This window comes from Sarcophilus harrisii, chromosome 4 (genome assembly GCF_902635505.1).
Source record: "Sarcophilus harrisii chromosome 4, mSarHar1.11, whole genome shotgun sequence".
Taxonomy (NCBI): domain Eukaryota; kingdom Metazoa; phylum Chordata; class Mammalia; order Dasyuromorphia; family Dasyuridae; genus Sarcophilus; species Sarcophilus harrisii.
The window spans coordinates 453,414,647-453,441,663 of NC_045429.1; the positions used below are offsets into that span (position 1 = coordinate 453,414,647).

General features: G+C 44.7%; 1 protein-coding gene across 2 annotated transcripts; it reads left to right on the forward strand.

Annotated features, from left to right (window-relative positions):
* The first annotated feature begins 1,021 nt into the window (after positions 1–1,021).
* Positions 1,022–27,017, forward strand: EHHADH (enoyl-CoA hydratase and 3-hydroxyacyl CoA dehydrogenase). 2 transcript variants are annotated; one of them, XM_031968077.1, is made up of 7 exons: positions 1,022–1,387; positions 8,310–8,413; positions 11,578–11,750; positions 16,522–16,633; positions 17,572–17,676; positions 21,834–22,175; positions 24,622–27,017. In XM_031968077.1, exons 1-7 carry the CDS (start codon positions 1,314–1,316, stop codon positions 25,881–25,883), a joined length of 2,172 nt encoding a protein of 723 aa, XP_031823937.1. In that variant the 5' UTR covers positions 1,022–1,313; the 3' UTR covers positions 25,884–27,017. The 2 variants fall into 2 exon arrangements, with proteins under 2 accessions (XP_031823937.1, XP_031823938.1); XM_031968078.1 differs by having other exon boundaries at positions 1,324–1,387; positions 8,314–8,413.

Genomic DNA, 27,017 nt, shown 5'->3' on the forward strand with positions numbered 1-27,017 from the left:
TTCATCAATCTGATAGATGTGAGACTCAACAAGCCTCCTTTCCCCACCCTCAATCTTTGGTCAAGGTTCTGTCTCTCCTTCCAAGGCTACCGAGTTCTGAGCCCCTGTTGGTTTCTTGGAGAAGCAATAGGATGTGTGAGAGTCTCTCTGGCTAAACTTAACCCCCTATCTCTGTGCCTCTTAGTCTGTTTGTCTATGTGACCTGTGCTCAGGCCAGGCCCTCCGAGCAATACTAAATTATCCTGTAGCTTTGAGCCCTTGGGTGAGGCTATTTCAGAAGGAAAGAGAGCCCAAGGATCCCACCCCACCCCCCTTTCCCTCTGGGAGTGCGAGCTCACAGTGGGCAAGAAGGCATAGGACAGAACAAAGGAAATGGAATCTTGGACAGCTGGACACAAGCACTTAGATTTGGCTGCCTCAGTTTACCTTTCACTATCCTTGAAAATAGGGCCTCTGCTTTAGGCTGCTGTTTCTGTGAGATGGAGACTGCATTTGGAAGCATCTCCATTCTTCAGTTGCCCAACAGAGGACCGCGGGTTTGCCACAGAGAGGACGGGGAGTCCCTGACGCTTGGGGAGCCCCGAGGGACATCAGAAGACCCAGGCTTTGGGGAGATCCCTCTCCCACGTGCCGCTGCTGCCTTTTGCGTCCATATACATCACCTTCATTTCTGAATGTATCCTCCTCCCATCCCAGCAAACCAGCATCCCTTGTTGCAAAAGCACTTTTGGCTAAAGCCAGCAAACCAAGCCATGCACCGAGCGCTGGCCACGAAGGGGCGGAGCGGGGGCAGGGAGAGGGAAAGGGGCTCGGATTTCCGAGTTTCTCTGGAGAGTGGCTCTGGCTGACACCGCTGGAGCCCGTGGGAGCTATGGCTGGTGCTTTCTCCACGAGGATCGGGACATTAGCGGTGATGTCATGACTTGCAAGTACATTGGATTGAAGTGAGGGAGGGGTTGGGGGGCGTGGCGAGCCGGCAGCCTCCCTCTCTCTTCCGGAGCCATGGAGGCCAGACGGGGATGAGGAAACACGGGAGAAGGGAAGGGGGAGCGGTCCCGAGCTGGGGGAGCACGACAGGCGGAGGGGGAGGTCGGAAAACCCTCGCTGAGAAGAGGGAGGGGCCGCAGCGAGCGCAGGCGGAGGCCTGAAGGCGGGCTCGGGGGCAGAGGGCAGCCTCCGGAGGCTGGGAGGGCGAGGATCCCGAGCGGGAGGTGCGGGGGGGCCACGGGGCCCCATTGGCCCACGCTCGGTCCGCCCCTCGCCAGGCCAGCTGAGGCCGGGCCCGAGTGCCGGGCCAGTGGCTAGAAGGCAGCATGGCCGACTACGCGCTTTTGGACAGCTCTGTGGCTGTAATCCGCCTCCGGAACCCGCCTCTCAACACCATTAGGTAGGTGCGAGCTGCCCGAGCCCCGCCGGGTCCGCACTGCCCGGGCCGGGGGGCCCAGGGCGCTCAGCCCCTCCCGGGCAGCTCCCACTGTGCTTCCCGTGGGGGGACTTGGCCCGCGCCCGGCATTCCCACGAGCCTCGCAGGAAGCTCTCGGGGGACCGCCGGCCGCTCCCCGAGAGCTGGGAGGGGATCGCGACCCGCGGGGGGCGAGGCTCCGTGGGCCGCCACCTGTGCTTAGAAATCGGCTGAACGTCAAGTAAACGAGCAACGAGCACCGAGTCAGTCTCGGCACTCCCCGGGACCGAAACCTGCTGGTCCCCAACCCGGGAACTGGTAGGAGGGTCATCGAGGTGGAGTCAGAGGGACCTTAGGAGACTTGAGTCCAACTTCTTCATTTTCAGGAGAAGAAAATGCTTAGATATATTAAGAGGAAGGATCGGAACCCAAGTCTTGCTGATTCCAAGCCCTCTCACTATCCCCCTAATGTGGTATGAGCTGGAAGGGACTTGGGGAGCAGCTGGAGTCTGGGAACTTAAAAAAATTATATTTTCATATAATATATTTAATGGATATTATTATCTTCTATTATGTCAATATAATCATATATCTCACCTTCATTTCTGAATTTATCCTCCCCCCCATCCCAGCAAATCATTATCCCTTGTTGCAAAAGCACTTTTTGCTAAAGTCAGCAAACCCAAGCCATATTGCATATTATATTAACTTAATATGATGTATTTCCTATGATTGATTCCCATTGAAATTGTGAATATTTTATTTTGTGCATTAAAAAAAAAAAATCTTATTCTGAGAAGTGATCCAGAGAATTTGCTAGGTTCTAAAAGGGAACCATGACGTAAAAAAATTAAAAATTAAAAAAAAATAAAGGCTAAGATTCTTTGCTCTAGTAACATAATTTTTATCGATGACCTCCCACTTCTGCCACTCCCAGCATCACAGACTTCTGGAAGAGGTTCTGCCAGACTAGGAGAACAGAGCATCCTTGGACATCTCCCAATCCCACCCAGTCTCCAGGTGTATTTCCACAATGTGATTTCAGCTCCAGCTGGAAGGGCTGGAGAGAGCCTTTTTCCAGCCAGAGTTGGAGGTCATCCTGCCTCTCAGCACCCACGGTCTGCATGACTTGAACCAGTGTTTCTCTCTCTCCTAGGAGCCTTATCTGTAAAATCACTGATTGCGCCCCCTCTGGTGGTTCCAAGAGACCTCCACGGCCTCCCAGTGGCCTTCCTGCTCCAGCCTCACGATCCCAAGATGTTTCTCATACAATTCCCTCAGTTTTACAGGCAAAGAAACCCAGTTTCAGAGAAGTGAAATGACTTACCCCATATAGCACCTCACCAGCATGCATCAACTGCAAAGCTGTGTTCTTTCCACTACATCTGATTTCCTTTCCCAGTCATTATCATTTGATATAGATTTTTAAATTTTTTATTGTTAAAAATACTATTATATTTTATTTTTCCAATTACATGTAAAGATAATTTGAACATTCATTTTTGTAAGATTTTGAGTTCCACATTTTTCTCTCTCCCCAAGATGACAACCAATCTGATGCAGGTTATACATTTGATATCGATTTGGAGCTGGGATAAATCTTAGAGATAATCTAATCTAATGCTCTTATTTTGCAGATAGGGAAACTGAGGCCTAGAAAGGTAGAGTGAATGATTGAAATGCTATCTTCAGTCTTCTTCCAGGGGAAGCTCCAACCTGGAAGCCAGCCTTCTCTTACTTTGTGTGTGAAAGCCAGCTCCTGCTTGGTCTTAGGTTGTTCTTGAACGACCATGACTTTGGTCGTGGTGATGTCATGACATGCAAGTGAATTGGTTTAACTGAGGGAGAGATGGGCAGAATTACCAACCTCCCGTTCCCCTCCAGAGCCATCGGGGTCCAGTGGGCAGATATGGATCAGGATGACTGGAGATGGCCCTGGATGAAATGGGAGACCTTGGCCTTTTTAAATTAATGTCTTCAGCAGGTTTCAGTTTGACTGAGGCAACACCCATTCAGTGCTTTAGGGTAGGAAAGGATTAAGGAAGCCTGTTTTACCTTGTCAAAATAAATAAATAAATCATTCTGGGAGGGGAAGACCTGGATTTCTAGCCAAAACTGCAACACATATTATTTACATTCACTCTGAGGCAATCGGGCCCAGAGCAAAAGCCAGGGGTGTCTTGGTCTAGGACCTTAAGGAGAGAATTAAAGCAAGGAGCCTTTTTGAGCCTTCTTGTAGCTGAAGCTGGAGTGGACACTGGTCTGGAAAATGAGAATTAATCTTTTCCTAAAGCAGCTTAACCCAAGGACTTTGGGCTTTAGTGAACTAGATTTCTAATCCCTGGGACCAAATAAAAGCTGATTAGATGTGGCCTTCTCTGAGGAGCTAGCTTACTGGGCCGTTTTGTCTACTTTTATTTCATAAGCTGGTAATGTCTTTGTGTAACCCATTTGGCCTTGGCTTTTGCAAGACTTTGGAAGTAAGTGAAAAATGCTTTGAGTGGAGCAGAAAGGGAGCCGCCTTCTTAAATCACTCCAGCTATATTTCTTGGAGGTGTTTGAAAGATTAATAAAATAATGTTGATGCAATCCTTTAATCTGGTTGAAAAAAAGAGGGGAAGGGTCAGGTCAGAATTACAATTGTTCCTACATGCAAAGTCTCCGTGAATCATTGAGTTTCTACATGCTTTTCATAATTTGTCTCATTTGAGCCTCTAGATTATAGATTAGAAGCTGGGATGGATTTTTAGAGATTATCCCTTTTGTTTTCCAGATGAAGAAACTGGGTTGAGAGAGCCTGATTTACCTTAGTTAGAAGGTGTTTAAAGTGAGATTTGAATTAGTCTTCCTGACTCCCATTCCCACCCTTTTATACTGCTGCCCTTCCTTGCAGTCTCAGTAATGATGACTACAAAATTCACAAAAACAAATGTCAGGAAGCATTGGTTTTAATTTAATTTGATTAACTCTTTTTTTGGGATTAATTTTGTAGTTATCATAGATCTAGAAAAAACATGACTTTTAGACCCTGTACCATTATGCAATGGTGCCAATTACATGAATCTGCAGTTTAGTTGGAGCCTAATTAAGTGATCAAAGGTGAATGTTTTCCTCTAGGTTTAATGATGGAAGAGAAGTAAGTGAAAGGTATTTATATATTTGCTATTATCCTTCTCCCCCTTATTTCCAGATATGTTTGCTTCAAAATGGTGGGGGTAGGAAAAAAAAAAAAAGAATGAGAGAATTGGTTCTTTTTTATTATTATTTGTTAATTTTTAACATTCTTTCAAAAATTGTATTTCAACCCTTCAACCCTCCCCCCCCCCATTGAGAAGGTAAGAAATGTGACATCAATTATGAAATCATGCAAAATGTATTTCTTTATTAACAACGTTGCAAAAAAAATAAAGTGAAAAAATTGTTTTATATATTTTTTACAAATAGGTCTCTCCTGCCCTTTTTTTTTTTTTTAATCTCTTTGGGAGAGAGATTTATAATAGGTATTTCTGAGTCAAAGGGTATGGACAAAGCTTTTCAGCCCTTTGGGCATAGTTCCAAATAGCTCTCTAGAATGGTTGGATCAGTTCCCCACTTCCCTTCCAATATTTATCATTATCTTTTTCTTCATGTTAGCACAATCTGATTGGTGTGAAGGGGTACTTCATACCACTTTTAAAAAATAAAACCACTGGTTTTAATTAAGATACTTGCTGTAAAATTTTACTTCGTTTCCTGCTTTCCTTCTAATTTGGCTGCATTGATTTTGTTTTGTAAAACATTTTACAATTTAATATAATCAAAATTATCCATTTTGTGGGTGTATGATTTAGTTATAGAGGGTGTGGTATCAAATTAGGAGAGCAAGAAATAGTTTACCTATCAGACCTATGGAGAAGGGAAGAATTTAATGACCAAATAAAAGATAGAGAACCTTATGAAATACAAAATGGATAATTTTGATTGCATTTAATTGAAAAGTTTCTGCACAAACAAAATGCAACCAAGATTAGCAGGCAAAAAGAAAGCTGAGAAACTTTTTTTTTTTTTTTACAGTTAGTGTTTCTGATAAAGACATCATTTCTAAAATATATGGAGAACTGAATTAAATTTATAAGAATACAAGTCATTGCCCAATTGATAAATGGTCAAAAGATATAAACAGGTATTTTTCATTTAAAATTAAAGCCATTTCCAGTCATTTGAAAAAAATTCTCTAAATCACTATTAATTAGAGAAATGAAAATTAAAACAACTGAGATGCCACCTCATACCTATCAAATTGGCTGATATGACAGAGAAGGAAAATGATATGTGTTGAAGATGATGTGGGAAAATTGGAACACTAATGTTTTATTGGTGGAGTTGTGAACTAATAGTCATTTTGGAGAACAGTTTCAAATTCTGCCCACAGGGTTATATAATTGTGCATATCCTTTGATCCAGCAATCCAACTGTTGGGTCTATATCCCAAAGAGATCATTAAAAACAAAAACAAAAACAAACAAACAAACAAAAAAACAGAAAAGGACCAACATGTACAAAAATGTTTATAGCAGCTCTTTTTGTGGTAACAAAGAATTGGAAATTATGGGCATGTCTGTCATTGGGGAATAGTTGAACAAATTGTGGTATATGTTTGTAATAGAATACTGTTCTATAAAAAATGATGAGCAGGCAGATTTCAGAAAAATCTGGAAAGATGTATACCAACTGATGTTGAACAGAACCAAGAGAACATTGTGCACAATAACAGCTACAGTGTGTGTTGATCAACTATGACAGACTTAGCTCTTCTCAGCAGTATAATTCCAAAAGATTCATGATGGAAAATGTCTGCGTCTAGAGAAAGAACTATGGAGTCTGAATGCAGATTGAAGCAGAGTGTTTTCACCTGTTTTTGTTTCTTTCTTTCTTGTGGTTTTTTCCTTTCATAACATGACTAATGTGAAAATATTGTACATGTATAACCTTTATCAGATTGCTTGTTACTTTGGGGAGTGGGGAAGAAAGGAAGAGGGAAAGAAAAATTTGGAACTCAAAATCTTACAGAAATTAATGTTGAAAACTATTTTTACATGTAATTGGAAAAAATATAATATTATTAAATGCAAAAAACATTTTAAGTAAAAAGTTATCCATTTTAAATCTCATAATGCTGTCTCTTGCTTAATCATAAATTCTTCCCTTATTCATACATCTGACAGGTAAACTATTCCATACTCCTCTAATTTGCTTATAATATTATCCTTTCTGTCTAAATCATTTTGAACTTATTTTGATATACAATGTAAGATGTTGCACTCGACCTAGTTTCTGTTAAGCTTTCCAGCATTTTTTGTCAAAAAGTTATTTCTTATTCCTAAAACTTGGATTTTTGTATTTATCAAACACTAAATTATTATGGACATTCACTACTTTGCATCATGTATCTTATGTACCTAATCTATTTCAGTGATCAACCATATTTGTTTCTTAGGCAATACCAGAGTGTTTTGATGATTACTGCTTTATAATACGGTTTGAGATCTGATATGTTTAAGCTACCTTCCTTCATTTTTTTCATTAATTCCCTTGATTTTTTTAACCTTTTCTTTCAGATTAATTTTGTTATCTTTTTTTCGCTCTATAAAAATAATTTGGGGGAATAGTTGGATAGGTATGGCACAGAATAATAAATTAATTTAAACATAATTTACTATTTTTATCATATTGACTTGGCTCACCCATAAGCAATTAGTATTTTTCTAATTGTTTAGATCTGTATGAAAAGTGTTTTATAATTGTGTTCATATAGTTACTGGGTTTGTCTTCGCAGATGAAGTCCCAAGTATTTTATATTGTCTATCATTATTTTAAATGGAATTTCTCTTTCTATTTCTTGCTGCCAGACTGTTGATAATGTCAATTTGGTGAATCAGCCTCTCAAAATGCAGAGGATTGCAGGCTGGGTTGAAACAAGAAAAGATTTATTAGGAATAAAATAAGACATTAGATCTTCCTCCCTTCTCTCTCCCCCCCCCCCCCCCCCCCATTCCCACCTCAGTACAAGGCACAAAGGAGCCCTTAGCCCAGGAAAGGCAAGGAGGTTTGTGCTTAAAAACCACAAAGGGGAGATTCACCTTTCCCAGAAATTGGTGAACATAGAAACATTTTTTTTGGGGGCAGGGACAGACAGTTAATCAAAAGACTGATTTGGGCTAGTTTTTTTTTTTTTTTTTGGAGGGGGTGGGCACAGTTACAGGCAGAGAAAATGAGATCCATCATTGGCAAAGCCTTCCTGCCAGGGCAAACACCAGCTGATTACCCGTATGCCCACCATGTAGTGAGTTTCCACAGGCTCTCAGTTTAGCTGCCTGCCTGAGCCAGGTGTTCTGAAGCGCTTCCCTTTCCTTCAGGGAAACCTAGAACCCTGGAAAAAAGCAACCTTCCTAGAAATTTGCGATGATGTTATTTCTCTGTAACATAAACTCCAATTATCACCAAATTTTAGAAAGGTTGACAGTTGTGTAGTTTGATGGGAATAGTGCAGCAGAAAGACTAGAACGTTATTGATCATTCAGGGAAGACGTGATCAAGGTGTGTTCTAGGTAGTAGCGGTGGGAGCAACCATAGAGGGATGGGTTCCAGAGAGGTTGTGGTTGAAGAACAGACAAAACTGATAGAAGGTGAGGGTCAAGGAAGAGCCAGTCTCAGGAAGGTGGTAATGACTGTTCCTGGACGTGTTCCCACAAGCCAGGGCAGGACTACTTCTTGACTGCAGCTACCTTGGTTAAGAGGTGAAAACAATGATACACAAAGCAATGGGAGCAAGCGGGTGCTTTCCATCCATGGAGCGGGGAACCCATCATGGCGGGATACCAGGTCCTGAGCCTTCCTCCTTGGTTTCACATGTTTCCTTGTCTCCCAGTAAGCCGGTGATAGAAGGCTTACTTAACAGCCTGAGGAAAGCCGAAACCGACCTGGCTGTGAAATCCATCGTCATCTGTGGAGCAGATGGAAAGTTCTCTGCAGGTAAACAGGGATTTCTGGACCCTTCTTCCTCATGCTCCCAGGTGCTCGGGCATCCTTTGCTGAAATGTGTGCTTCAGGGGGGATGCCTTTGGGCACAGCAATGGGTATAACTCCTCACGGTTTGCTTTAGAGAGTCATCATGGTGTTGAGATAGGAATCATGCTTCTGACAATTAGATTCATACAATCCTTGATCTAGTGCTAGAGGGCTCCTCAGTCTCCTAGTCCAGCCGCCTTTATTTGCAGATGAGGAAACTGAGACTAAGAGGAGCTAAGTTTATATAGGGAGGGAAGATGGAAAGGAGGAAAGAAAAGAGAAGGAAAGGAAGAAAAGGAGAAAAAAGAAAAGATGGAAGGGAGGATGAGAGTAGAAGGGAGAGAAAAAAGATAGAAGGAAGAGCCAAGTGAGGCTCAGAGAAGCCAAGAGTGACAAGAGAGTGAGAAAAGAAGGAAGAAGGAGACAGGGAGCAGAGGGGAGACAGGGAGAGAGGGAGAAAGAGAGGGGAAAGGAGAAAGACAGAGTGGGGAAGAGAGAGGAGGGAAGAGGGGAGACAAAGAGGGAGAGGGATGGAGAGAGGAAGGGAGAAAGGAGAAGGGGAAATAGGGAAAGAAGAGGGAAAGAGGGGAAAGAGAAAGGGAGGAAAAGAGAAAGGAGAGAAAGGGGGAGGGGGAAGAGGAGAGGAAGAAGGGGGAAAGAGCAATAATCTGTCCACTAAACAATGCTGCTTATCCTCTAGAACAGCTGGGAATATTTTTTTTTTCCCAGCAGAAAAGAGTAAAAGGGAAACCTCCCCTTTTCCAGAAACAAAACAGAACAAAACCCTAAAAGGTTTTAGCTGGTCCTTTCTCTTCCCAGGCTTCTCTGAAGTCCCTGACTAGCCCCATCAGAGCTCTGCCCCAGTGGGGTCTGTCTCCCCAGAGCTGGCCACTCTGCATCTGCCAGAGTTCTGGGCCTCAGTGGTCCCCCTGGTGTCTGAGGGGCAAGTCCCCATTCACTCCAACTTCCAAGGGGGTCCCAGGAGAACCAGAGCTGTCACCATCTCTTTCTTAACAAACTATGGGGATGGAGGCTCCCTTGAAAGAGCAACAGGGAGAGATCTTGGTTAAAGGAATTTAGAAGAAGATCACAGAAAGTCCGAAGTGAAGGGAGAGTCAGACTCCATGGAGCCAAACCACCTTGTCCATCACTACCCGGAGGTCACCTGCCACTCCTGACCAGTCCCGGTCTTTGGGGAGCTCCGGGGCAGACGAAAGGGATGCTTTGGGCCAGATGGAAGCGTCTTGAGCAGCTAAACTGCAGGGCCGCCCCTCGCCCGGCTCGGTCACTAATGGCTCCCTTCAGTTTCTGGTGGCCTTAGCGAGATTTTGGATAGTGGGAATTTTCCGACCTTTAGCACCTGCAGAAACCATTGCCAGACCCTATCTTGGGAGTGGTGGGCAGGTGAACGGCTGTCTGGGAGAGTGCTGGGGAGAACCGGACTGGAAGTAGGATCAGGGGTCTCTCACCTGAACATGGGTGGAGGCTGGTAAGGAACTGGGCTGCTGTTCCTCAGGCTCTCACTAGCTATGTGACCCTGGGCAAGTTATTCTATTCTAGATTTTGGTTTTTTCATCTGGAAAATAGGTCGATTGGATTCAGCCTCTGTGGTCTTGTGTACTCTTTGTTTTACAAATAAGGAAACTGAGCCTAAGAGAAGCAGAGTAAGTGGGTCCCTTTCCTCAGCTTTTTATGCCAAGCTGCAAACCTCAGTCAGATTAATGACATCCCCTTGGCAGAGCATGTTCCGCTTGGTAAACTCTGGCTAACATTTCTGCCTACGTACATGCTCATTTCCCACTTAGGGAAGAAAACCCTTTTCTCACCATCATGGGGCAGTTCTTGCCAGGCTGGCCCCGGCTCTCTATGATCACGTCACCTTCCCAGGCCCTGGTCCCATTGTTACTGCTCCAGAACACTGATGTTAGCTGGCGACGACCTGCTTCCCTGTATTTCTCTGGAACGGGCCCTTTTATTGGGCCCCTTCCCCAGGCTCACCTGCTAATTCTCCCTCTGGTTTGGGGCAAAGATGTGCCTCATCCCCTTGGCTTTGAAACTTCCCCTAATATGGAGCGGGTCTCCCTGACAAGAGGACGCAGCCTCCCCAGACACAGTGGCTCCAGCGAGCCCTGGGCGGTCCCTCACGTGCCATGCGGACATCCACCAGAGCATCCTGGGACCATCAGAGGCTGACCCCTTGTGGGACCGGGCACATCACTGCATCCCCCCGGTCCTCGCCAAGCCACTGCGGCATCTTTGCCAAGAAAACCCCAAACGGGGCCACAAAGAGTCAGACATGACTGAACCACACAGCAACATTTCTGTTCCAAGGTGGAAGATTTTATATTCATCCCCATTAGAGGGAATAAGATCGGTCATTCCAACTCACCAAAAAAAAAAAAAAAAAAAAAAAAAAAAAAAAAAAAAAAAAAGGAGCCATGCTCTATCATCTGGAATCCTAGACAGTCTAGGGCTCAGTTAAGTGCCTAGCACATAGTTGGTGCTTAATAAATGCTTACTGACTGACTGACTAACCATCCTTCATGGCTGTAGATTAGCTCTAGAAATGATATGTTTGCTCTTGTCCAAGTCATCAGTAAAGACATTAACCAAAACAGGACAGACCATGCCTCTAATATTCTTTAGTCTACTGATTCAGAACTCACCAAAGTTTCATTCCTAATGTATAGTTCTGTTTGTGGCGCTCCTGCTCTAGAACCTTCAATGACTCCTCATTGCCTGGGAAATAAATTTTCAATAGATTAATTTAAATTTCAAATTCTTCCATGATCCAGTCCCACTCTAATTTTCTAGTCTGGGGACAAATGATGAGGCAGGAGAGTCTCCCAGATCTTGATCCAACCATGGAGAGAGGGAACATTCTCTTGCCTGGGGAGGAAAGAGTCTGGCCGCCACACCTGAAATACACTCATTCCTTATGCCTGCCTTTTGCTTGATTGGCTCCATTTTATTGATCAGGAAACTGAGGTTGAGAGAGATAGAAATACTTTGCCAGGATCAGAGAGCTCACAAGGGTCACTTGTGACTCTGCCCATCGGGCCAGACTGCCTCCTCCTAGTTTTCTCATGAGTTTATCCCGAACAAGGTTCTTTCCTCTGTTCCCACAGGCGCTGATATTCGGGGCTTTAGCACCCCCAGAAGGCTGACGGATTCACTGGGCTCAGTGATTGATGCTCTTCAGAGAATGGAGAAGCCTGTGGTGGCCGCCATCCAGCACGTGGCTCTGGGAGGAGGCTTGGAATTGGCGCTGGGATGTCACTACAGGATTGCGGACCCCAAGGTAGTGGCTCCAGGGGTACCGCCGGGCGCTCTGACATCAAACCGGGCCCAAACGGTGGTCAAACGGCGGGAGGAACACACTGGGGAGGAACGAGTCCTTGTTCTGTTGAGTCTTGTCCAACTCCTCCTCATCTGCGGTCCATACTGTCCATGAACTGTCCTGGGCCAAGATGCTGGGATAATGGCCCCTCCTTCTCCAGGGGATGGGTGCAGACTGGTCAGTGCCTTGCCCAGGGTCACACTGATCCCAGGCCAGTGCTCTAGCCACTGAGCCACCTTAGGGCCCCAGGACTGGGCAGTTAGCAGCTGCATGGAGACGGTCTTACAGAGAGGGCCTCTATTAGGGGTCTCTCAGAGGATCTCCTGGCCCAGGGGAAGCACTTGCTTCTCTGCACTGCATTCAGTCACTCAATCAGCATGTAGGTATCACCCTCTTACAGTGTGCTAGACGTTGGGAGCACAAAGAGAATAGATGAATTGATAAGCATCTAATAAGCTCCTACTGTATGTCTGTCACTAAGGATACAAAGAAAGTCAGTAAGCATGTATGGAGCTCCTCCTGCACTGGGGATACAGAGAAAAACAATCAGCATTTATTAAGCTCCTACTATGTTCTAGGAACTAGAAATACAAAGAGTTAATCTATCAGCAAGCATTTATTAAGCTCCTATTATGTGCCAGGCACTGCTGTATACACTGGAGATACAGAATCAATCCAACAGCAAACAGTTATTAAGCTCCTATTATATGCCAAGCACTACTGTAGGCACTGGAGGTATAAAGAGTAAATCCAATGGAAAGTATTTATTAAGCTCCTATTATGTGCCAGGTACTGCTGTAGGATTGGAGACATAAAAAGAGTCAATCCAATGGAAAGCACTTATTAAGCTCCTATATGTGCCAAGGAACTGCTGTAGGCATTGGAGGTATAAAGGCTGTCAATCCAATAATAAGCATTTATTAAGCTCCCAATATATGCCAGGTACTCTACGTTAGAAATTCAAGGATCAGAACAGCATAGTCCCTACTTTCAAGGAACTGACATTATGTTAAGGAAAGTAACGTGTTACTTTATGTTGATTCTGTATCTAGTTTATATTTAATCACCTGTGTAAATACTGTATCTCTCAGCTCCTCGAGGCCCTTAGATTCTTCTGTTTCAGTCACTGTTTCTTCACTTCCCAGCACGGTACTTGAGGTGCCATAGCCACTTAACAAGCGCTCACTGATTGATGGATTCTCTTGGTGTCCCCAATGGTGCAGACAACGTAAATGCCCTTAGTTGATGCAGGTTGATTGAATGACTGCATGTTCAGACCGAGCGAAATGGCGGATCATCTGGGCAGCCCAGGGACAAGACGTCACCTGCCAAACTTGATCTGCCTTTGGATCTGGAACCCAAAGGTGCCCTCTTTCCTGAGGTGGCAGGGGACTCCTCCACTTCTTCCCATTTGAGATCTCCTTACTGGATCCCCATCTAAACCACATCTGTTAACTCTGGGTCTTCCCCAAGACCATTTTCTCTCTTTCTTCTATTTCACTTAGTGATCCTATCCATTTTTTCTTTCATTTATAAAAAAAAAATAGATTGATATTTTCAAAATATTTGCAAAGATAGTTTTCAGCATTCACCCCTGCAAAACCTTGTGTTCCAAATTTTTCTCCCTCCCTCACCTCCACTTCCTCCCCTAGACAGCAAGTCATCCAATATATATTCAACATGTGCAATTCTTCTAATATATATTCCCACATTTATCATGCTGCACCAGAACAAAAAGCAAAAAAAGAAAAAAAAGCAAGTAAACAGCAACAAAAAAGGTGAAAATGCTATGTTGTGATCCCCACTAATCCCCATAGTCCTCTCTGAGTGCAGATGGCTCTCTCCATCACAAGAGCATTGGAACTGACCTGAATCCCTTTGCTGTTGAAGAGCCAAGTCCATCCCAGTTGATCATCAGAGACTCTTGCTGTTAATGTGTACAACAGTTCTCTTGGTTCTGCTCCCTTCACTCAGCATCGATCATGTGAGTCTCTCCAGACTTTTCTGAAATCATCCTGCTCATCATTTCTTATAGAACAATAATATTCCAAAATACTTATATACTTATTCAGCCATTCCCCAACTGATGGGCAGCCACTCAGTTTGCAGTTTTTTTTGCTACTATAAAAAGGGCTACACCAACATTTTTGCACATGAGGGTCCTTTTCCCTTTTTTCTGACCTCTTTGGGTTACAGATCCAATAGAGACACTGGTGAATCAGAGGGTACGCCCAGTTTGGTAGCCCTTTAGGCATAGTTCCAAATTGCTCTCCAGAATGGTTGGATCCATTCATAATTCCACCAACAATGTATCAGTGTCCCAGTTTTCCCACATCCCCTCCAACATTTGTCATTATCTTGTCCTGTCATCCTAGCCAATCTTGAGAGGTGTGTAGTGGTACCTCAGAATTGTCTTAATTTGCATTTCTCTTATCAATGGAGATTTAAAGCATTTTTTAATAAGACCAAGAAGTGGTTTTAATTTCTTCAACTGACCATTTGTCATTTGGAGAATGGATTGCATTCTTATAAATTTGAGTCAGTTCTCTATATATTTTAGAAATAAGGGCTTTAGCAGAACCTTCAGATATAATAATTTTTCCTGGTTTTATGCTTCCTTTCTAATCTTGTTTGCATTGACTTTGTTTGTACAAAACCTTTTTAATTTAATATAGATCAAGATTATCTATTTTGCATTTTATAATTTACTCTGGTTCTTCTTTGGCCACAAATTCCTTCCTTCTCCATGGATCTGAGAGGTAGACTATCCTTTGTTTTTCTAATTTGCTTATAGTATCCTCTTTATGTCTAAATCATGAACCCATTTTGACCTTATCTTGGTATAGGGTGTTAGGGGTGATCAATGCCTAGTTCCTTCCATACTATTTTCCAATTTTCCCAGCAATTTTTGTCAAATAGTGAGTTCTTATCCCAGAAGCGGGGGTTTTGGGTTTATCAAACACGATATTACTATAGTCATTGATTATTGTTTCTTGTGAAATAACCTATTCCACTGATGGACTATTCTGTTTCTTAGCCAGTCCCAAATGGTTTTGATGACCACTACTTTTATAGTTTTAGGCCTGGCACAGCTAGGCCACTTCATTTGCTTTTTTCCCCTGGTAATTCCATTTTTTAAACCAAGAAAAGGGCAGGTGGGGGTACTGCAGTGGGTAGAGTATTGGGCCTGGAGTCAGGAAGACCTTTGTTTAAATCCAGCCTCAGACACTTACTAGCTGTGTGACCCTGGACAAGTCACATAATGTTTGCCTCAGTTTCCTCATCTGTAAAATGGAGATTAAAACAGTATCTACCTCCCAGGATTGTTGCAAAGATCAGATAAGATAATAATTATGAAGTACATGGTGTGCAGCAGGCACTACATAAATGTCAGCTATTATGATTATACCCCATATAGAGCATCATTCATTGGATCATGCTGTAAAGAGCTTTCAGTATCAATTAGTCCACTCTTCTCACTTTGTAGAAGCCGGACCAGATTCAGAACACAATTGCCCAAGGGCACCCAGTTAGTAAGTGGAAGACTCGCACTTTCACCCTCCAGTTCTTGGCTCCCACCTTTACAAAGGCTGAGGATGGGCAGAGGAGAGTGACCAGGCTGGGGGTGGAGGGATGGAGGCCGTACCCTGAGATGATCAGTTGAAAGAGCAGAACCTGGATAGCCTGAAAAAAGAGAACACAAAGGGCTGTGAGGGCTGTTTGCAGTTATGAAGGATGTTGGTCGTATGGCAAAGAGATCAAGCTCGTTCATCTTGGCTCTGAAAATAGACCCGAGAAGATGAACAATGACCAATTTGGGTTTGATGTCAGGGAAGGGACTTGTGGTAACTTTGTTTTTTTTGTTTTGTTTTGTTTTTTTATTTAATAGCCTTTTATTTATAGGTTACATGTATGGGTAACTTTACAGCATTGACAATTGCCAAACCTCTTGTTCCAATTTTTCACCTCTTACCCCCCACCCCCTCCCCCAGATGGCAGGATGACCAGTAGATGTTAAATATATTAAAATATAAATTATATACACAATAAGTCTACATGACCAAACCATTATTTTGCTGTACAAATAGAATCAGACTGAAATATTGTTCAATTAGCCTGTGAAGGAAATCAAAAATGCAGGTGGGCATAAATATAGGGATTGGGAGTTCAATGTAATGGTTTTTAGTCATCTCCCAGAGTTCTTTCTCTGGGCGTAGCTGGTTCAGTTCATTACTGCTCCATTGGAACTGATTTGGTTGATCTCGTTGCTGAGGATGGCCAGGTCCATCAGAACTGGTCATCATCTAGTATTGTTGTTGAAGTATATAATGATCCCCTGGTCCTGCTCATTTCACTCAGCATCAGTTCGTGTAAGTCTCTCCAGGCCTTTCTGAAATCATCCCGCTGGTCATTTCTTACAGAACAATAATATTCCATAATATTCATATACCACAATTTATTCAGCCATTCTCCAATTGATTGGCATCCACTCAGTTTCCAGTTTCTAGCCACTACAAAGAGGGCTGCCACAAACATTCGTGACTTGTGCTAACTTTGGGCAGAGACCGAGGCACCCTCTGCCAGGATGTGATGGTAGGGATCCCTTTTCATCTGTACGTGACTTAGAATAGCTTCCAAGGTCCCTCCCACCAGCAGATCCTAAGTGGGATGCTTTGTAAATGCTTCTATCAGAACAATTCACTGTGTCTGGGTATACTTCCATATTCGATAGGCTCAAGTTGGTCTCCCAGAGGTCACCATTGGACTTCTCCCTGGAGCACAAGGTACCCAGCTTCTCCCCAGACTCATTGGAGTGCCTGCTGCCCTTGACCTGATCACCTCAGGTAAATCCAATTGTCTGTCATTATATATCCACTAACAGTGAAGCTGAGGAGGACGAGCAATCCCCCGTGAGTTCCAGTCCTGCTCGTGTCCCCATCTCCCAGATGACCTTGGGCTTGCCCCTCTGGCCCTCAGTTTCTTGGTTTGTAAAGTGAGGATGATGGCACTTGGCCAGCGTACCTCTTGGAAATGCTATGACCAAATAAAGTCTCCATTTTATTTGGTTTCATGGGGAAGGTTGCCTATAGAAGATGGCACTTGAACTGGTCTTTAAAGGGTGGGAAAGGAGATGTGGAGGAGAGGGTAAGATTTCTTGCATGAGGAAGGGCTGTTGTGTGGGGAGATCTGCTTGATCTCACAAGGCTTGGAACAGTGGATGGAAGTCTCAGTGACAGATTTGGGTTGGATGTCAAGGGAAAAAATCCTAATAATTAGAGCTGTCCCAACATGGGAGCAGGGATGGTCACTTGTTGGCCATGTAATGGTAGGGACTATTTGGTTGCTCTAGAACTAGAAGGTTCCTCAGAAACTATGTAGTCCACTCCCTTCTTTTTATAGATGTGGAAACCGAGGCACTGAGTAACCAAATGATTTGCCCAAAGTAACTATTGAGATTTGGATTTGGAGGGGCAGTGTGGTCTAAATTTGGAGTAAGAGGACTTGGGTTCAGATTTTGCTCGGTCACCATCACACTACTGGGATGACCCCGGGCAAGTCACTTCCTTTCTTTTACTTAGCCTTAGTTTCCTTATCTGTAAAATGAATGGTCTCAGCCAGGTGACCTTTCCAGCTTTAAAGCTTTCATGCTGACTTGGACTTTATGGCTCCAAAGCCAGGTCTCTAACTCAGTACCAACTGCCAAGCAGGTTGACTTCCAGCTCAGAAAATCTGGGATTCTGAGATGATCGTGGCTTTTCATTCAAATACTTCTTTGTCACAGGGAGACACATTCTGGCTTCGGAGGCGCTCAAACTGGGGATACTGGACAAAATTGTGAACGCCGATCCAGTCGAGGAAGCCATCAAATTGGCCAAAAGTGTCTCAGGTAAGGAAGGAGCTTTGAAGGATTATTCCCACTATTTTGAAAATGTTTCAGATGTGACTGAGACCCGTTCTTAGGCAGCTAGGCAGGCTCAAACAAGTCTTGGGATTTAAGGGCAGGGTTGGGGTGAATAAATCAAGTCACTCCCCACTTTTTAAAGTATTAAGATGCTAAGCCTGGATATCATAACTTGATGAGAACACTTTTCTAGTGAAAAAATCCATGATAAACCTTGGATTAAGGGAGGAGAGGCCCTTACTCAACTGGAAATCTGCGTTCAGATTGACTGGATGTCAACTCGCTAAGAAGCTGAGAGATTTTGCGCTTTGAGCTAGTGGAGAGGAGAGCTTTTTCCCATTAACCCTTGAGAAGAAATTGATTGGGAGAAAGGAGAAAGGATCAGGACTTCAGTCTCTGTCTTAGGCTCTTCCCATATTGAATAGAAATGGATCTTGTGAGCTCTGAAGCACTTAGTGGTTTTGAGACTTTCCATCACATCCTGGTAGCATCCCTGGAAGAGCTGAGGACAGTGGGAGCCAAAAGGCAAACTGGACTAGGATTCAGGGCTCTACAAGGAAGTCCTGCAGAAAATATACATTGGGGGATATTTTGTATCTCCCATATAAAAACACTATCAATATAGTTTTAAAAAACTAATAAAGTTGGGCTGACTAATAATGATAAGTAACAGTTATATCAAGTATTTTCATGTCAACAAAGTGCTATATGTGTTATTCCATTTGAGTCTTGCAATAGTTCTTTGAATACTGAAAACAGGGGGCAGCTAAGTGGGACAGTGGGTAGAGCACCAGCCCGAAGTCAGGAGGAGCTGAGTTCAAGTCTGGCCTCAGACACTTAACACTTCTTAGCTTTGTGACCATGGGCAAGTCACTGAACCCCAATTGCCTCAGCAAAAAAAAAAAAAAAAAAGAAAGAAAAAAGAAAAAAAGAAAACGGAAACAGACAGGTTAAATGACTTCCCCAGGACCAGATGTCTGAAGCAGAATTTGAACTCAGATTTTCCTGACTCCAAGTCCAAAACTATGTTATGTCCTTTAGCTGACTAATTGATAGTCAACTCACAGTCATAGTAAGAAGCACACCGGTGGGGGCTCAGGAGCCATAACTTTAGAAAGATACCTTCTGATCTTTCAGGACTACCCTAATAGTTCCAAAGGTAAGAGCGATCAGACTCTGGGCACCCAGCTCTTTAGTGGGAGTAGTATTCAAAGCACATGCTGCAGTGAAAAATGTCATCTTTAGTCCCTCAGCTTTGTCCCGATAACACAAAAATAACAAGTTCCCTGTCGGGGTTCTAACATGGTTTTGGCTCACAAGTTTTCCAAATTCCATCTTCCAGAGATGTAAGAAAACAATCAATCCACAAACATTCAAGGCTGAGTTTCTGGGCTCGGTGCTTGTGGCCCAGACACAAATGTGAAGCATTCCCTGCCCTCAGGGAGCCTTCATTCTACTGTATTTATACAAATATATGTACTGTATATATACAAAAGTATACTTCAGAGGAGGAGTATATTTTTTCTGAATTTTTAACCCTAGTACATAGCACTATAGCTGGCCCACAGTGGACACCAGCAAATGTTTTTACTGTCTTATTAATTTCTCAGTACAATTTTCTTTTATTTAAAATTTTTAAATTTATTTATTTATTTACAATTTTCAAAGTATATACATTACAAAGTACATAATATATAGATTAGAAAGTATATCCCTGGGGAAGGACGTACAGTTGGGGAGATCAAAATCTGACATAGAAAGTATACCTGAGGTAAGCTTTGAAGGAAGCCTGAGATTCTGACAGGTAGAAGTGAAGAGGGAGGGCATCCTAGGCATGAGGAATGAGCTGGGGAAAGGCACATAGATGGGAGATAGATCGTCATCTGTGGGAAACAGCAAATGGCTCATTTTAGCTGGAATATGAACTGTGTGGTATTTCTCTAAGAAGCACAGAAGGATAGGCTGGAGTCTGTTAGTGAAATAGCATTTATTAAGCACCTACTGTATGCCAGGCAATGTGCTGAGGATACAAAGAAAGGCAAAAACAGACCCTGCCCTTGAGGAGTTCTCAGTCTGTGAAAGAGACAACATACCAACAACTCCTGGGTAAGTGAGGGGTGTCTCAGAGGAAAAGCACAAAATTTAAGGCCCGGCAAAGGCAACTTGCTGGAGTAAGGTTGTGAAAGAAGTTAATGCAGCAGAGGATTCTCCTCGAAGGAGCAACGTGGTCAGATTTATGCTATAACAACATAATCATAGCAATTGACGTAGAGCCTTAGGGTTCCTAAAGGATTTTATACGTGTTTTCTCATTTGATTCTCACAACAAACCCTACAAAGGAAGTATTGGTATTATTCCCATTTTGGGGGGAGGAGGGGTTTGTTATTATCCCATTTTGCAGTTGGACAAACTGAGGCAGACAGAGAGTAAGGGACTTGCTCACGCAACTCGTAAGAATCTGAGACTAGATATTCTTGATTCCAGGCCCGGCGCTCTATCCACTGCTTCCGAGAGCCAGAGGCAGGGAAATCAATGAGGAGATTGTTGTAATAATCCAAGCAAGAAGTGAAGAAGGGCTACATTTAGAGACAGCAAATAGAGTGGAAAGGAAGGTTATTGGGAATCAGGATCTCAGCTCAAAGCCTGGCTAACGATGAGAGCTCGTATTTATATAAAGCTTTAAGGTTTACGAAATGGCTTAGAAATATCATCTCATTTGGTCGTCATGACAACCTGGGGAGTCCGGTGCTTGTTATAATCCCTATTTTACTGATGAGGAAACTGAGACAAACGGGTTAGGCGACTGTCCCGGAGTCATACGACTAGTGAGTGTCCAAGGCAGGATTTGAATGTGGCTCTTTCCGAGTCCAAGTTTAGCACTTGTCTGGTATAGAGGGGATTCTTCCTCAGGAAAGGGCTGGCCCTTATGTCTCCATAGGTCTCAGCTCAAAAGGATTATTCCAAAAGGAAGAGGAAGAGGAAGATGAATTAGCCTCTTATTTCCAAAATTTTCCGTCGCTAACATTTCACAATTTGGCCACCAGAGGGCGCGCAGATATCGAAGAATCCTTCCTTGGAAAATCTGGCGATTTTAGGAGAAGATATCTGCATGTTCTAGAGAGGGATACTTGAAGATGCTTTGGGGTTCAGAGGATCCTAGAAATGGAACCGGAAGGGATTCCATAGACTATCCCGAACAAACCCCTTGTTTTACAAATGGGGAAACTGAGGTCCAGAGAAAATGACTAGCCCACGTTTATACAGATCAATAAGTGGAAAAGCCAGTATTTGAACCCAGGGTCTCTAACTCCAGAAGCTGTAGGATCAGAGGAATATGTTGTTGTTACCGTTCAGTTGTTTCAGTCGTGTCCGACTCTCCCTGACCCCATTTGGGGTTTTCTTGGCAGAGATACTGGAGCGTTTTGCCATTTCCTTCTCCAGTTCATTTTACGGATGGGGAAACTGAGGCAAGCAGGCTAGTAATGCTCTGACGCTAGTTGAACTCTAGAAGATAGCAGACTCCAGATCTGCTCTGTGCTCTACGATGCCTCCTAGGGGCCTTTCATAGGAATATAGCATCCTAAAATTAAAGCTAGAAAAGACTTTTTAAAAAAAGTTTTTACTTTTAGAAGGGACTTTGGAATTGACAGCAGCAGAACTTCCGTGTCCAATGCCGATGTTTTCCCATTGAACCTCACAGTGTCACGGGGGAATCGAACTCAAGGCTTCCTGGAAATTCTTTTGAATTAAATATTTTTTTTTCAGAGTTAATGCCTTAACCAGAGTACAATTTTCCTTTAAAATCCCATAAACAGACTCAAGTTCTTTTCTAATTTCAAATGAAGATCGGGTGTGAATGGACCAGTAGGCGGATGTTCATTGTCGTGATGGAATTAAAGAACGGAAAATGTCTTCGAAAGGATAAAACGCTAGCTAGGGAGGACAGGCGCGAAGTGAGAACGTGTCACAGCTGCTATTATTAAAAACTTACTAATTGTCCTAATGAGCATAATTAAAATCTCAACATTAATTACTTAGTGAAATGAGTCTTGTTTGTGTTTTTTAATTTCTCTTCTCCGGAAAAGCTTGCTCATCACAGGTAACCTTTGGAAGGTTCTAAATTAAGTTCTGTTTTCTTTCAGGTCAGTCCATAAGTTCTCGAAGACTCATAATGAGGCAGGTGCAGAACCTGCCAAATATGGACATCATTTTCCAGGAAACTCTGCTTAGGATGAGGAAACAGTACCCAGGGTGTATTTCTCGGGAAGCCTGTGTCCAAGCCGTCCAGGCCGCTGTCCAATACCCCTACTTGGAAGGGAAGGAGAGAGAGAAGGAGCTGTTCCTGTACCTTGTGACTTCAGGACAAGCTCGAGCCCTGCAGTATGCTTTCTTTGCTGAGAGAATTGTGAGAAAATGGTCAACTCCTTCCGGGGCATCATGGAAGACATCCTCAGGGAAGCCCATCTCATCCGCAGCAGTAGTGGGTAAGAAATCCCTGTGGTCTGTGTAGTTTTCCTCACCAGAACATGGAAACACCCTTGCTTAGGTCCCAGGGGAAGAAGCCCCATCTCTTCAGGGCTTGTTTCTTTGATGGGTTTGACTCCCCTTTCACAAACACAGATACAATCCCTCTACGATTTAGGAGATGGCTTTCAGGAGTTACCAACTTTGACAATTTGGTGGATCTCTATTCATCTGTAGAATCACAGAATTACTGAATCAGAAAGAGAGAAGGGACTTCAGAAGCTCTTGGGAGCTTCTCTCGGTGGCTCCTGGGTCTGTCCTCTAGGATCCAAGAGAACAAGTCTAGTTTGCCTTCTGTGTGACAGCTTTTCAAATACTTGAAGACAACTTATGGCTCCCTCCATCTTTTCCCCAGACTTAGCCTTCTCTGAGTTTCTTTAAGTGTCCTCCCCTAGCATCCCTTCCAGGCCTTTTTCCAACCTCATCACCTTCTTCCGGACGCCCATCGAGCTTATTATTGTCCTGAATTGTAGCACCCCAAGCTGAACACCCTGAAGACTCTGTGGGTGACATTGGACAAAGGTGGAGTACAGAGGGATTGCCATGTTCTTATTCCCAGAAGGTACGGCTCTTACTTCTGCTCAGGATCATCCACTGTTTTAGCTACCGCGTTTCAAGGCTGACAGATACTAAATTTTTCATTCACTGAAGTCCCCAGATCTTTTTAAGAACGATTGTTCCCATGCTCCCCATCTTGTTTGAGTCATAAATATAAAATCTCAATTTGGAGGATCTAAAAATCACATATACAAGACTGGGGAGACATACAGTGAGGTAATCATTTGTCTGAAAAAGATCTGGGGGTTTTATTGGAACACAAGCTCGATATGAGTCACGTCAGCAAAGACTGCATTAAGAGGGACCTAACATCCTTCCGTGCTCTGCCTACTATCTAGTGTCTAAGAGAAGGTAGCCAGAATACTTTGCCCTTCTCCACCGGCCCTTGGGCATTGGTGGATTCTTCCCATTTTGAGGAAGGTCCAGACAAGCCATCCTTCATTCTCCAGACTTTGGTACCATGCCGTTAGGTGGGTGCCATCTTTCAATATTAGCTGTAACTAAGTTGCTTTCCACTTGGAAACAGAGACCATCTTTCTTTATGCTCCCCAGTATTTGCCTGATGTGTAGCAAAAAGTGCTAGACTTGGAGAAAGGGAGGACAGGTGTAGTTCCTGGTTTGTTATTAACTGCCCGGCAAGTCCTTGACCCTCTCTGGACCTCGATTTCCCTCTCTGTAACATGGCTGGACTTGAGGGCCTCTAAGGTCTCCTCCATTTCTGAGACCTATATAAATTTTCTCACACGTAAAGTGAGGGAGTCAAGCCAGATCGTCTCTGGACACCGAGGGAGGCCTCCAAGGCCAAAGTAATGCGCTCTGAACCCAATTCTCAATTCTGTTCTGGTGGGAAAATTCTTCCGCTGACCCGGGAGCCATAAATCACCCCCAACCCCGTGGCTGGGTCGCCTACAAACAGCACAACCCTGACGCGCCTTTATCCAAATACAGCAGTGCTTTTGCGTAGCTGGAGTGAGGAGGGCTCATTATGGGTTCCCTGCAAGGGAACTAGAATTAATCCCTTTCTCAGGGCAGCAGTGCAGTGGAGAGAACACCAGTCCTAAAGTCGGGAGGACCCAAGTTCTAATCTGGTCTCAGGCACTTAATACTTCCTAGCTGGGGGACCCTGGGCAAGTCACTTAACCCCAGGGGGCTTGTCTCAGGGGGAAAAAAATCCCTTTCTTGTGGGAATGAGCGGGCCTGGCCCCAGATTGAATGAATTAAAGTGATGCATCGATTAAATATCTAGTACATTCCAAGGGCTTAATTAAGTGCTTGAGATTCCAATACAAACATGAAACAGTCCCTGAAAACACCCACGGGGCAGACAGAGGGGCAGGAAAGAGAACCAGCCTGGAAAGTCACTGAGACGGCGAGAGGAACAAGATGGAGTCTCCAGTCTATTTGGTCAAGCCAAAGCAGCCACATACCGACTACGGTGTCAGAGGCAGGATTCAAACAAACTCAGGTTTTCTGGGTTCTGAAGGCGGCTCTTTCCCCACTGCATGTCGCTGCCTGTGCTCTCATAAGTGATAACGCTTTTTTCATACACAAATCTGATTTCAGCAGCATAGAGAATGAGGAAAAGGCTCATGTTTGGGGAAAGAGCCCCCCATTTCTCACTGGGTGATAGTCTCCTTCCCTTTATATAATGGAACGTGTGTGTGTTTGTGAGGGAGTGTGTGTGCGAGTGTGAGTGTGTGAATGAGTGTGTGTGTGGGTGAGTGTGTGTTAGCGAGAGTGTGTGGGTGAGTGTGAGTGTGAATGTGTGTGTGGAGTCCATCCAGTTGTCAGGGCTGATTTCAGCCTCTTCCCTGCTGTTTCCCACACAGTCTCTTCTCTCGCCTCCAGGTCTGGGAACAATGGGGAGAGGTATCGTCATCTCTCTGATCATGGCCGGCATCCCTGTGATTGCCATGGAACAGGACGAGCAGCAGCTGGATGGGGCCAAGAGGATGATCTTCTTCGTTTTGGAACAAGAAGCCTCTAAGCGGAAGGGGAGCGGCCAGGAGTGGAGGCAGCCCAGGCTCCGGTTCACCACCTCCCTGGACGAGGTTGCAGGCACGGACTTGGTGATCGAAGCCGTCTTTGAGGAGATGGGGCTGAAGAAGCAGGTGTTTGGCAGTCTGTCGGCCAGATGCCAGCCCTCGGCCCTGCTGTGCACCAACACCTCGTGCCTGGACGTCGACGAGCTCGCCCTGTGCACGGGCCGCCCTCACCAGGTCATCGGCACCCACTTCTTCGCCCCCGCTCACCGGATGAAGCTGCTGGAGGTCATCCCCAGCCGATACTCCTCCCCCACGACCATCGCCACCGTCATGGGCCTGGCCAAGACCCTTCAGAAGGTTGGGGTCGTCGTCGGAAACTGCCTGGGATTTGTCGGCAATCGGATGCTGATGGCTTTCAACGAGCAGAATTATTTCTTATTGGAAGATGGGAGCCGGCCGGAGGAAATCGATCAGGTGCTGGAGGAGTTTGGTTTCAGAATGGGCCCTTTCCGGGTGGCGGATCTGTCTGGGCTGGACGTGGGCTGGAAATCACGCAAAGGTCAGGGCCTCACGGGACCCTTGGTGGCCCCAGGGACGCCTCTGCGCCAACGCGGCGGCCGACGGTATTGCCCGATTCCCGACATCCTCTGTGAACATGGAAGACTGGGCCAGAAGACCGGCAGAGGCTGGTACCAGTACGACAAACCGACAGGCTGGAGACACCAGCCCGACCCCTGGCTCTCTAAGTTCTTGTCTGAGTACCGGCGGGAGCACGAGATCGAGCCCCGGGCCATAACCTCCGAGGAGATCCTGGAGCGCTGCGTGTACTCCCTCATCAATGAAGGCTTTCGCCTCCTGGAGGAAGGCATGGCCGCGGGCCCCGAGCACATCGACGTGATTTATAACAATGGCTACGGATGGCCGAGGCACAGGGGAGGGCCCATGTTCTACGCTTCCACGGTGGGACTCCCCACGGTGGCGGAGAGATTACAGAAGTATTACCAGAAGAATCTGGACGTCCCCAAGCTGGAGCCCTGCAACCTTCTGAAAAAGCTGGCTTCCCAGGGGAACCCCCCACTTCAGGAATGGCGGCGCTTGGGGCGGCTGCAGACCAGCCACCTGTGATTCTGCTCCCCGAGGCTCACCAACCTCAGGCAGACATTAAGGAAATAAATCGAAACTCAATTCAGGCTTTAAAAAGTTTGCAAAGCAAAATCTAGGGGGAAAATCATGGGCGTGGTAACCCTTTCTGTGGTCATACCATAAAACAGCAGGGTCAGATCTTGGGAAGCACAAAACTGCTTCTGAATCCACCTCCTTTCACTTGACTCCATGAAAACAGTTTGACCTCGGTGGCACCGGAATAAATGCAAAGAACTGGGGGCTGCCCTCTTACCAAGCGCAGCGGCAGAAGTCCCATTCCTGACAGCTCCTTTCGGGGCCAGGGGCTGCCTCCAGGTTAGCCTCGGCAGCTGTCCCCGTAGGCAGCGGGCCCCGTGGGGTGCTGTCTGCCAGCTTACCTGCAGGGCTGCTTCTGGAGACGGGGATCCCAAAGTCCTCCCTGTCAGGATCCATGCTGCTCAAAGAACAACAGTTAGGGAATGGGTGAACGAGTTGTAGAGTGTAGCTGCGAAGGAATACTTCTGTGCCATGGGAAACGACAAGCAGGATGCTTTCAGAAAAAGCTGGGAAGCCTCACAGGAACCGATGCAAAGTGAAATGAGGAGAACCAGAGGAACATGGTGCAGAGGAACAGCAAGACTGGAAGGACGGGCAACTGGGCAAACTTGGCTATTCTCAGCAACGTTTCTGATCCAAAATATTTCTGAAGGACTTGTGACGAAAAATGCTCTTTGCCTCCGGTGAAAGAACTGATGGAGTCTGAGTGTTAGCTCAAAGCATACATGTTTGTGTTCTTGCTTTTTCATGGGTTTTTTGTTTGGATCTACATTTTCTTTTGCAACATGGCTAACATGGAAATGTTTTGCATGAGTGCACGTGTATAATCTACATCAAATTGGTGGTCTTCTTAAGGAGGGAGGAAGGTGAGCAACAAAGAGAATTTGAAGTTCAAAATGAAAACAAATGTTAAAAATTTTAGATGTGATTGAGAAAAAAATACAATAAAAATTAAAGTTTAAAAATTGTGAAGACTCTGGGACGAGGTAGGAAGAAGGCCGCAAGGAGAAATTTTGGTGATACAACAAAAGACATAATGGGAATCTATTCAAAACAAAACGATAAAAAGGAAATAGGAAA